At 36.9% G+C, this 13,450-nt stretch overlaps 1 protein-coding gene across 2 annotated transcripts in view; it reads right to left on the reverse strand.

Moving 5' to 3' along the window:
* The window catches only part of HOMER1 (homer scaffold protein 1), a 119,456-nt gene that overhangs the window by 53,601 nt on the left and 52,405 nt on the right, over positions 1 to 13,450 (reverse strand). For both annotated transcript variants that reach the window (XM_054578527.1, XM_054578526.1), the window contains exon 4: positions 12,756 to 12,848. In XM_054578527.1, the coding sequence (XP_054434502.1) occupies positions 12,756 to 12,848 (93 nt within the window). The remainder of the gene's footprint in view (positions 1 to 12,755; positions 12,849 to 13,450) is intronic.

A 13,450-nucleotide genomic window follows, 5' to 3' on the forward strand; every position in this document is an offset into this window, starting at 1 on the left:
GTGGACCCCTTGTGATCTCTGGGCAATAAAGCTTTCACTTGAAATATTAGGTTATTGTTAGGGAAGAAAATGAAAGTTTCAATTAGGGACCTGGTTAGGTGTGGTCATAATTTGTCAAGTTAGAAAAATACAACATTTCCTCAAATTAGAAAAAAAAAGGAGAATATATGTAATACAGGAAAATGTTTATAATTAGAAAAAACATGAGTTAAGATAATTTATATACTTTACATAAAAAAATTGCACATAAAAAATGCTGGGAAAAAATGTGGAAAATATCAATGTGGTGAGACTTTTTTGGTGGGAGGCTTCTGGTTTTATACTGCTTTATATATTTTGTTTCACATTTGACTAATTTTAACTAATAATACCATAATGTTATAAATTATATAAGCTATCAAAGATAAAAAGATGACCCTTGAGTCCACATTGTCATTTAACTATTTTTCAATTATTAATGGAACCTCTATTTCAATCTTTCACTCATTAAATCTTTTTCCTAAATCCTCTTTGTTTCCCTTATCAGTCAATACACAGATAAAGTTTAGGTATAAAGTGACAACATAAATTATTTTACAACAAAGTCAAATCCTACTAAGTGAATAATGAAAACAGTATCCAAAGGGACTCCTTCTAGGTCAATTCCATACCATACCATGTAGCAGAAAAAGTTGAAGTAGCCAGTAAAAAACTATGCCATCATCTTTAATTTCAATATATCAGAACTATTCTTCTCTAAGAAAGGTAAAACCAAGCTAAGATAATCAAGGTCAGCTAGCTAAGCAGGAGGTTGGCCAAGATCTGATTCATTGGAGATGATAACAAATTACCTTGTTACCCTGAAAGGATATAAGCAGCATTAGCAATTAAGGATTCCCTTAGAGAAATGGTTGATAAGAGAGGGAGAAACAAAAGGATATCAGGATTAAGGGAGAGGTGAAAACCCTGGCCAGGTAGCTCAGTTGGTTAGAGTGTCGTCCCAATGTGCCATGGTTGTGGTTCAATCCCTGGTCAGGGCACACACAAGAATCAACCACTGAATGCACAAATAGGTGAAACAAAGTGACGTTTGTTTGTCTGTCTGTCTGTCTCTCTCTCACATCAATAAATTGAAAAACAAAATAAAAAAAATAAAAGAGAGGGAGGAAGAGAAGGAGCAATTTGATTTTTGGTTCTTACAACCTTCAGGAGGAAAATGAGGAGAGCTTTAAGGCCTGATCTCAAGGAGGCTAGAAATGTTGGTATCACTGGAGTCGGAAGACTGTTGTCAGAGGCAAGTTAAGGAGAGGAAGGAAGGAGAGGAAAAAAGGGATAGAGGTTGCAATGATTTCAAAATCTCAGCATAGTAAGCTTTTTTCCAGAAGACTTGAACATTAACTATATTTAACAAAAGGTATATTTCATCATCTTAGATCATTAAAATGAAAACAAAAGACCAAAGCATGGTTTATAAAAGTACATTTAAAAAAAATTAATATTTGCCCATGAGAACAAGAAAATGTCTCAACAGCACACAAGGGCATAAAAAGAAAATGAAATGTTGCTGTCCCCCAACTACCACACAGGTAGCCAAAAGGACTCTGTAAAACAACTCAGAAATTTTTGTATATGCTAAAAATAGCACTGTTGAACTTGCTTTCTTTAACATATTCCAAACTTCTAGTTATTTTATAATCTAAATTATAATTTCCTCAAAATCAGCTTTGTTATTCCTTTAAAAAAAAAAACCTACCCCTTATATGAAACCAACATTTTATATCTTTAAATCAAATATTAAAATAAAAAACTTGGAGGTGTATTAACCCTCCAAGAAAGAAACTTTGGAAAAAGAAGGATAATTTTTCTTTAGAATGAGATTCTTGTGTTCCAGTCAAGATGGAGGTGTAGGTAAATATGTTTTGCCTCCTCACACAACCACAGAAAGAATTACAACTAGAACTCAAAACAAGTAACACCCAGACCATCAGAAAATTGAGCTGTATGGCAGTTTGACAATCAAGGATTTAAAGAAGCAACATTCATCCAAATCAGTTGGAGGGGCAGAGACATGGAGATGGGCAGAGCGGCAGCAGTGGTGGCAACCGAACAGGTGACCCCACATTCACGTGTGGTGGATAAAAATCAGGAGGGAGCCCTGGCTGGTGTGGCTCAGTGGATTGAGTGCCGGACTGCAAAGCAAAGGGTTGCTGGTTTGATTCCCAGTCAGAGCACATGCGTGGGTTGCGGGCCAGGTCCCCAGTAAGGGGTGCGCGAGAGGCAACCACACATTGATGTTTCCCTCTCCCTATCCCTCCCTTCCCTTCTCTAAAAGTAAATAAATAAAATCTTTAAATAAAAAAAAAAAAAATCAGGTGGGATGCTTTCGGAGCAAGCGATCCCAGATCCAGGCCAGACCACACAGCCCAGTGTTCCAGCTCCAGGAGGATAAATCCCCATAACCTCTGGCTGTAAAAACCAGTGGGGATTGGGGTGGAGGAAGAAACTGCCAGATTTTCAGGAGATTCCTCTTGAAGGGCCCTCACAGACTTTAGGTGTATGCAGACTCACCCCCTTTGAGATTCAGCACCAGGGCAACAGCTGAGAGGGCACCAGTCATACAGGGAGAGTGCCAGGCAAAGCTTCAGAAGCCAGGCAATGGCACTGTCCTCCCTCCAAGCCCTCACCCCACACAAAGCCACAAAGTGGTGAAGCAGGCTGCCCCACCCCAGCAATTACCTAAGGCTCTGATCCATATGATTTACAGGTGTCTTTTCCACAAGAGGCCACACTACTAAGACAGAGAGTCAAAGCAACTCTATCTAATACACAGAAACAAACACAGGGAGGCTGCCAAATTGAGGAGACAAAGAAATATGGTCCAAATGAAAAAAAGACAGAACAAAGCCGCAGAAAAAGAACTAAACAGAATAGAGATAACCAACATAGCAGATGCAGAGTCCAAAACACTGGTGATCAGGATGCTCAAAGAACTCAATGAATATGACAACAAAATGAAAAAGACCCAGGAGGAAATGAAGGTTACAGTAAGTGAAATAAAAATCTACAGGAAACCAACAGTGGAGGGGATGAAGCTGGGATTCAAATCAATAACTTAGAACATAAGAAAGAAATAAGCATTCAACCAGAACAGCAATAAGAAAAAAGAGTTCAGAAAAAAACAAGAATAGCATAAGGTGCCGGTGGTACATCTTCAAATGTACCAACATCTGAATCACAGGGGTGCCAAGAGGGAGAAGAGGAAGAGTGAGAAATTGAAAACTTATTTGAAAAGATAATGAAAGAAAACTTCCCTAATTTGGTAAAGGAAATAGACATACAAGTCCAAGAAGCATAGAGAGTCTCAAAGAAGATGGACCAAAGAGGACAATACCAAGACACACCATAATTAAAATGCCAAAGGTTAGAGATAAAGAGAGAATCTTAAAAGCAGGAAGAGAAAAGCAGAGAGTTACCTACATTGGAGTTCTCATAAGACTGTCAGCTGGTTTCTCAAACTTTGCAGGCTAGAAGGGACTAGCAAGAAGTATTCAAAGTGATGAAAAGCAAGGCTACTGCCAAGAATATTCTATCCAGCAAAGCTATCATTTAGAATGGAAAGGCAGATAAAGAGCTTCCCAGACAAGGTAAAGCTAAAGGAGTTCATCATCACTAAGTCACTATTACATGAAATGTTTAAGGGACTTATTTAAGAAAAAGAAGATCCAAACTGTGAACATTAAAATGGCAACAGATTCACAATTGTCAACAACTGAATCTTAAAAAAACAAACTTAAGTGAACAACCAGAACAGGAACAGAATCATAAATATGGAGATCAAGTGGAGGGTTATCAGCTGGGAGCGGGGAGGGCAAGAATGGGGGAAAAGGTACAGGGATTAAGAAGCATAATTGGTAGGTACAAAATAGACAGCAGGACTCTAAGAATAGTATAGGAAATGGAGAAGCCAAAGAACTTACATGCATGACCCATAGACATGAACTAAGGGGATATTACTGGAGGGAATGGGGTGATGGGCAGAGGGGGGGAAAGGGAGAAAAACTGGGACAACTGTAATAGCATAATCAATAAAATATATTTTTAAAAGAGATTCCCAAGTTAATATGGTTTGCCACTTTTATAGTAAATTTTTAAGGAAAAAAATTATCAAACAATATCTTCTTTGATATGTTTATGTACCTGTGCATATGCATACCAAAGCTGATAAACTAAAATGTACAACATAACTAAAAACTGAAATTTAATGGCCCTCTATCATCTTTATAAACTTATTTTAAGAAATAAAACCACTCACATCTCACTTTGTTTTGGGGAAACTTACCCTACATCCCATACCAGAAAAAATAATTTAGAAAAGAAAAATTACCGTCAGATGAATTGTTTATATTAGTATGATAGAGTATCAGGGAAGTCAAAACTAAGAGATGTAACTATATTATAAAAAAGGAGCCTAAACACAGATGTAAGATTCAGGAAGTGCTGCATTTTAATAATTATCTCTTCCTACCCATATATGAAGTAGCAAGAAAGCCTCCCAGCCATCAAAAAAAAAAAAACAAAAAAACAAAAACAAAAAACCCCAACAAAAAACAAAAACCCAGAAATATTCTGAATTACAAGAAAAAGAAATGCCCTTGGCCCGCACTCCAGGCCAGCTCTTCAGAGTGGTATCATCAATCTACTCTCAGGTGTACAAGGGGGGATCTCCCCCAAAAAACCCAGGATTTATTTATTAAAAACTGTGTATTTATTCTTTCATGTTTAAACTTCAGTCACCTTCAACGTACTCTCCATTTGATGCAATACATCTATCGAGATCTTTTTTTCACTGCTTGAAACAATGTTCGAACTCATTGGATTTGAGGCCTTTTAGTGTTTCTGCTGTTTTTTGTTTCACCTCTTCCACATTGGCAAAATGTTTCCCTTTGAGGACTTTTTTCATCCGGGTAAACAAACAAAAAAAATGTCACTTGGAGCAAGATAGGGTGAATATGGAAGGTGGGGCATGGACGTCATACCTTTTTTTGGTCAAAAATTGCTGAACACTCAGCACGGTGTGGGCAGGTACACTCGTAAATCTCCCATCATGAAATGGGCAAAAGCACTGAAAAAGTCTTCAAAAAAATTCACTGAAACGGAACGCAGCCCCTCATAGCAATACCAGCTGGTACACTGATACAGATGGGTTCCTAGAACACTCGCCTAGCTGGGGAAGGGACCTACCCTCCAGGAGATAATTCCAGTTTTTTGGGGTCCCCCCTCATGTGCTCTATAGCTGGAGGATGGGGTGAGGCAGGAGGGATGTAGCAGCATGACCTTCCCCAGTAGACCAAATACCACCTGCATTCCGTTTAATTCCAATAAAGCCTAAAATTAAAATTCCTGCTAGCTTCATCCTTTTTGACGTGAGTAAAACATTCTTGCAAGATTCATTCTATTTTATAATCTTTTATATTTCAGTGAAGATGAGAACACCACTGTTCTCTGGGCAGAGAGGCTCTGATAGGAAAAATCGGGGGGAAACCTAATGGTTTTGAGTTCTCATGGCTATGGAAATGGAAAGAACTGCTAGGAGAGAGATACAGAAGAAGAGCAAAAGGATACATACAGGAGGGTGCGGCCAAGATCAAACATCTGCTGACATAAGTCATTCCCTATACCAGTCACCATCCAGGGCCACCTCGGAAACCCCATTTCTGACAACCGCAGACGTTCCTGTAATCGGACTCTCTGGATTAACTCATGCTCTGCATTCCTTGTGTAAAAGTGACTGATTCCCAGGACTCTGCTTTTTTTTTTTTTTTTTTTAGTAATTCCAGTTTTTATTTTTTATTTAACCTTTATTGTATTTGTTCCATGTCCTCCCCTTACACCCTCCCACCCCCAGCAATCACCACACTGCTGTCCATGTCCATGAGGATCTGCAATTTCTGTAACCACCAGGGGAGTTAAATTCTTACCAAGTCATTTGTATTTATATAATTATATAGCTGAATTAAATATTATGTGAACTAATGAAATTTGACTACAAAACTACAATGGTTATATTACTGAAAATCAAATTAAATGCCTTGAAAGAACTAAATGGTAAGGTAAATGGCTAAAAAATAAAACAATCAAATTAGGTATCTATAATATATTACATACCATATAAAATATACCATATATCATGAAAATGCCAGAAAAATCTATTAATATCACATTCAGATTTCTTTCCAAGTACCAAAGGTTAGCTCTACTTTGAGGAAAAAATACACAGTAAATTGCTGGCAATAATCAGTATAATTTATGTAAGAAAGGCAACTTGGAATTTTATTCAGCAGATTCATATTCAAAGGAAAGGCTTCAATTTTAAATCAATATCAGGATGAATAAATATAATATTGAATTTTTACTTATAAATTTAAAAGAATCTTTTAAAAATAATTGTTCACATTAACTGACTTTTTAGATTAACTCATCAGCTATTGGTTTTGGTTTCAGCAGATAAAAGGGCTTGTGCTGTACATCCTCCTGTGCCCCTGCCCTCACTCACTCCCTTTCCACCTGCTCTGCAGCTTCATCAAGACTTACCATCTCTGGCCCACTGCTAATATTATGCTTTGTCAGGTTCAAACTGGCTTTACTTTTCTCCATACACCAGAAAGCCAATCACCTTAATTATACTCTCACTAGCATCGTCTCTTTCTGGGCTTCCTTTACCTTCAACAGCACCTTTCTTGTCAATTTCTTATTTCATACAGAATGAACCATCATTCCCTATTCTTATGTGCCCAAGCTACCAAGAGCTATGAGAGAAAATACTGTTAAATATGCTGATTAGTGCCATGAAGATAATTTTGAGCTCTGACTTTAATTACGCTCCTGAAGTGCTGAGTAATCTTTAATTTACCTATTCCCATTTGACTTCTTTTTTTTCCTATCTAACAGCCATTCCAAATCTCTGTTCAAGCCCTTCATCTTTTCAGTTGTCCTTCTCAGTGAATTAGCTAGCTCTTCTTTCACAGAGAATATAGAAATAAACTGGCATAAACTTCCTCAATCTCCCTCCTACCTGTATCTGAATCCATTTTTTTAATTTTATTTATTTTTTAGAGAGAGGAGAAGGGAGGGAGAGAGGGAGAGAAACATCAATGCCTGGTTACTTCTCATGCGCCCCCTGCTGGGGACCTGGCCTGAAACCCAGCCATGGGCCCTGACTGGGAATCAAACCAATGACCTTTTGGTTCACAGGCTGGCATTCAATCAACTGAGTCACACCAGCCAGGGTTGAATCCATTTTTATCTTTCCCTCCTTTTCAGATAAAGTGGCTAATTTATTTCCATCCTCCCAACCCCCAACAACGGCACCTCCTGCACAATGCTCCATCAATGATCCTTTCCTTCTATTCTTCTCTTTCTCCTTCCTGATCCTGCCTTACATTTAAAAACATATTCAAGTCACTCTGACACATACAGTCTAGAAAAAAATTCTTAGGTTCACATCCTCCTGAGATTACCATGCTAACACTTTTCCTCCTCATACAGAAAAAAAATTTTTTTAACTTATATTCTCACTACCAAACATTTTGGTATCAAGAGTAGACTGAGGTCACTTCCTTTTATTCTAGAAACTAGTTAACAATGCCCTTCCTTCAAAAGTCCACCAATAATTACAGTGAGCTCCAGTTTATTTGGTTGAAAGTCCTCTTAAGTCCCATCCTGTTGGAAGTCTGCCCCTGACATTGCCAAATCTTTGCCTCCAACTTAAAATGTTCTTCTCTTGACATCTGTGCTAACATTCTCTGCTGGTTCATTTCCTTCTCAGTATCTTTTCCCAAAACTCCATCAAATTTCTTAAGTGACAATCTTTAGGTGATAATTTTTGACCCTTGTCTTTCTCCTCTTTCCATTCTATTTTCTTTCTGGATGATACCATTCTCACCAACAGATTGAACTCCTATGCATTTATTGATGACACTCTTTTTTTAATTGAATGTATTGGGGTGACACTGGTTAACAAAATTATATGGTATTCAGATGTACAATTCTATAATACATCATCTGTATATAGTACTGTGTGCTCGCTGTTGCAAGTCAGGTCCTCTTCCACCAACATTTATACCCCCATACCCTCTTCTTCCTCCTCCCCTCCCCTTATTGATGACTCTTCAGATTTAGCTCCAATTCCAAATTTCTAACTACCCACAGGACATATCTACCTGGGCGTCCATTAGCATACAAATTCAATATCTGAAGTAGAAACCCTCTTCTGAGATTCGTGCTACAAACTAAGAAGTTTAAAAACATCTACCTTCTTCTTTACCACCCTCTCTCACCCTCACCACTCTCTCAATTCCCATATTTATTCCAAGTTCAGTTAATTTCCCCATTACTGTCTCTATTCCCTCCTCTTTATTCTCACTGCTAATACTTAGTAGGTAAACCCAATAGAAAAATGAATAAATAGTATACGGAGAAAAGGAACAGGGTTAGAGATGCTTCAGTCCATTGTCCTTACTTGGACAGCAAACAACAACATCTAGCAAATTCTAGTGAAGCTTTCCTGAGGTTGTAAAAGTTGTTATTGTGGTATCTGATTCAGTAAAGCCATATTGGTTATATGATACTAAGAAAGTATCATATTAATTTATAGACATTCCCCAATTCTTATGGTATATTATGGGGCTGGATATATAAATAATATAGTTCAGGGTAGTAACACTTGGCTAATACAGTCCACCTTTCAAAAAATTCAATTATATCAAGTGATACCCTTGTAAAAGAAAATCAGAAACACTTGAGATTTATTGAACTTGCAATCTCATAAGAGATCATATAGTTTAAACCTCTGACCTCATGGGTTCAAGAACTACTACAACCCAGACAGGTCAACTGACTTTCATAGGATCAAACAGCTAGTCACGGACATCCTAATCATCAGTTACAATGAACTGGTGCCTCATTTGGATAAATAACAATTTATCATTAAAATAAACATTAATAAGTTGGTATTTATAATAAAGCTAAAGAAAATTTGTTCTTTCTTTACACACACACACACATACACACACACACGCACGCACACACTCACATATTTCACTTTATATAGTGAAATCTTAAAAAGCTTGAAAGAAAAACTAGACTACTGAAATATAAATCAAGAGAGCTACTGCAATCTATTTAATGTTATTCAACATGACAATTTAAATGGCAACTTCTGTTTGGCTGCAGACAACTGATGGAGTAAATACTTGACTCAATTTAAAAGTCTTAGACAGCTGACAACTAAAGTTTTTTTCTAAACTCCAGTGAAGAAAAATTTGGATACTATTTGATGATACTGCCCTTTTTATCTTCAATGCATATTCTGAAAGAATTGTCTAACAAGTTAAAGAAAATATAGTATTTTTACTGTGAACCATATAAAAAGTTTCAGGAGTAAAGCCAAACTCTAGTTTTCATAAAAAATGTACTGTTTAAAAGATTTTCTGGAAACATGAGAAACTAAGATCTTCAACAGAGAAAAAGTTCTAAATTAATGTCTATGATTTATAGAGGACATGAAAGAAACTAGCAATATGTGATTCAACTTATTCCAAAAGATGCAACATTAAGATTATCTGACATGATCACACATTTACGTCAAGTGTACAACCTTAGCTCGAGAGCCTAAGGATGCGGAAGTGGATAACTTTGCTCTAAATGTCAGACTCCTTTCATGGCAGACCTTCAGAGCGGTGGAATGGTTTGTCTGCAGCACTGCTTCTCAAAGTGTGGCCCCCAGGTTAACAGCATCAGCATCTCCTGGAAACTTGTTAGAAATGCAAATTCTTGGGCCTCATTTCAGCTTTACTCAATCAGAAATGCTGGCAGCGGGAATCAGCAATTTGTGTTTTTAACAAGTCTTCCAGGGAGTCCTGATGAAGGCTTTATTCAATTAAGGAATCTATTTTTCTGAATAACCATTATGTGCCAGATCCTATGTCAAGGTTTTACCGTTATTATCTTCACCATTACAACTACATCATCAACAACTGTTAAAATTTATTAAGCCTTTACTATATGATAAGCACTTTGTAATCCTCATTTAATTCTCATAATAACCCTTTTAATAGATTTTTTAAAAATAGTAAGTTACTTAAGTCAGAAAACTAGTACGGGAGATCTCAGATTCTAAGCCAGCCTCTACTGCCATTATTGCATGACTCTGTCATAATGCCATTTGTTATAACGACATTGCCATTATCATACGTATTCCTCCCAACCATCCTATAAGGCAAGCGCTGTAATAATACTTATGTTACAGGTGTATAAGCAATTTTAGCAAGGTCACGACATAGTGACAGAAAAAGGATTTATTTCTAAGCTTGTTGGACTTGAAAACCTAGGCTCTTACCCAGTTCATTATCCCTCCTCAAATAAAAACAAAAGCTATGTCCAACTAAGTTTATACTGTTATCAATGATCCCATTTAACCTCCTGATCCTGTGGCTGAATTCCAGGGTAATATTCTATTCTCCAGGCAGAGCATTAATTTAGCAGATTGGGTTAAACCAGTGACAACCAAGCTCTGTTCTGTAGCTGAATAGAATCGGAGTGGCCAGTGTTCAAACATTTCAAACTAAAGCAAGTATTAATGATATCTGTAATGGACTGGCACAAAAAGTGGAGAAAACAGAAATGAAAAGAAATGCTTTTTCTTTTTCCCCCCACTATTTCTCTGGCTTCTGTACATTAAATTAACAATCAGACTTTCAAATATTTTGAAAAGATAAATTAAAGTCAGTATATTTCAGCTCTCAAAAACAGATGAACTTAGGATATTTCTTTATTTCTTATATCTCATAGCATTATCCAAATAAAAACATCTTGGATCTGTCACTTTGACGGAAGTAAAGACTTAAAGACATTCTTTCCACCAAAGAGGAGCAAGTATCTTAGCAACCTGTAATAGTTCATGGCCAATTAAACAAAAACAAGTTATGGTTAGAGAAATAGAAACTAAGTACAATGGCAAAGTGTAATTCATTACAGTGTTATTGGAGTCCTTTGAGTATTCTCTTACCGAATATGCTGTAGCACCCTCTTGTCACACTTCAATCATTTACCTGAGGAACTGGAGTTCCCAATATGTATTGGTACTAAATTTTAAATGGGCTCCTATGATTAAAATGTCACCTTACCATCAGAGCACTTAGGGAATATAGATTCAAGGGAAATTTCAAAATGATCATACATGTTATTCCAGGCCACTGTTAGTACAGAGGAGGTATTATGGAGCTTTAATCCAGAGTACACCCTTAGTCTGTGAGGAAATACAGGTACTTTAAGCATACTTAACAAAGCTCTCCTTGCCTTTAAAAAAAATTAACCCAAAACTCTTTATACCAGTAGAGTTTGCCAAACCGAATTTTGTGCCAGGGTGGGAAGGAAAGGGAAGAGCGGGTTTCTAAAGTGTTCCAATCGTTTGGCTAGTCACTAAATTCCAAGGCAATTCCTATTTAATTCCTCAAGACAGTTTTATGCAAATCTGCTACTACTGACATTCCAGAGAAAGATTTGTTACATTTGATCTTCATTACCTGAGTAAACCTCAAAGACAGTTACCACAGGAAAAAAGTCAGGACAAACCTGAACTCTGGTCTTAAGATGACAATTAAAATACAAGTTAATTTTAGAAAAGCCTGATATTAAAATGCAGAAACGGGCATTCTTTATGAATCATACTATAATACAGTAAAATCTTTGTAAAAGTCCTGAAATATAACTATTTAATGAACTTCACTTAGAGATCAAATTAATTTCCAACTGGAGAAAGGTTATGATGAACAACTAACAGGTATTATTAACTCACTCATCAAAGAGAAAAATGATACTTGTATAAAACGTATAACCTTTGGGTTTTACATAGAGTAAGCGTAGAGTAAGGCTCCCCAGCTATCAGATTTAAGTACACTTAAAAATCAAGTAGAACAAACTGTACTGTTAAATTTTTATATACTCTCTGCATATTTGGTGCTTTGACATCTTAAAAAACCTTTCTGTCTAGCCAATTCTTAGAGATAGCAAGGGGCTAAAATGGGAGCATGCCTTTGATGTAAAGCTAACGAATCCAGGGCTACACCTCCTCTGTCTGGCCCATGCGCCCCAGCGGGCAATATTGCCCTGCCTCAATCATCCCTGAGCAAGGCACCAAGCACTAGGGGCCACCCGTAAGTTTAGAGTCCACAGAAATTATTCAAACTAGCAAGTCCTAAACTGCTGCCCTGCCCTGCCATTCCCATGGAAAACCCAGTGCAGGCTCTACCCTCAGCTTTCCCCGTGTTCCCGCTTTCTGCCTCCTGGCCACCCTGAGCCTTCCCTGTGGGCCTTCTGTATCTAGAACCTGTGAGTATAATGAGCTTTTGTTTTCCTGAGCCTCTCCTGCCTCCTCTAGTAGTGGTACTCAGTGACCATCACAGAACAAAGAATATATCACAATAGGCCAATCTATCATCTATATGTACAACTGTTTTTAAGGTGTATGTACATTTAAAAAACCTGAGTTTTAGTTGCTAAGCTAATCCCGCCCCTCCCCCTGACCCAGACTCTAGCAGATATTGGCATATAGGACAAAAACCTTTCTTTCTCCACTAGTACAGATTAACCAAACAGTACATTCCTATGTCCACTTTCACAATTATCTTAATTTTGCCACTATTTGCTTAACTCTGGCATAAAGGATACCATCTAAAATGAACATGGTCCATAAATAAGAAAAGAAATTAAATACCCACCTGTGAAGGTGTACTGGTAAGTTCCATCTTTTCTTGTGATTTCTCCTTTGCGAGTCGAGCAGCTTCTTTAAATTCCTGAAACTTTTCTGCAAACTGAATGTATAAAAACTATATACATTAACCAAATAAAAATAAGTCACCATACTCATTTTACCTTAGTTTTCTTTTATTTTCTCAATAACTGACTATTATACAAGCAACCTACCCCTCAAATCAATTGTAATATGAAAATGTAACAAGTGTAATATGAAAATGACAGAAAAAGACACCGAATACCAAAGCATTTGTATATTGTAAAATACCTTGATAAATCTCATTCAAAAACATCACAATATTACTAACTTAGAATCTGGTGTCAGCTAGCTTACCCATGCCCCTCCTTGGTTGTTCAGATACACTTTACTAGGACCAAAGTAGGGAGTACAGGTTAGGAGTGGAATCAGCAAAGATGAGCATACTATATTTATCACAAAGAAAATTGAATCTCTTAAGTATCGACTCCTAAGCATCTCAGTATTTAGAGCATGTTTTTAACTTTTACTATAATATAAACTCTTGTATTATGTAAGACATTTTATTTTCAACAATACAAACAGCAACATTTACTATTATCACCAACTGGCATTAATAAAAATTAATTTCTAAAGACTCCTAAACAGCTAATGTACAGCAGCAGAAGGAATAATATGTCTCCA

This window comes from Pteronotus mesoamericanus, unplaced genomic scaffold (genome assembly GCF_021234165.1).
Source record: "Pteronotus mesoamericanus isolate MK-2021 breed Mesoamerican mustached bat unplaced genomic scaffold, CSHL_Meso_final contig_50, whole genome shotgun sequence".
Lineage (NCBI taxonomy): Eukaryota > Metazoa > Chordata > Mammalia > Chiroptera > Mormoopidae > Pteronotus > Pteronotus mesoamericanus.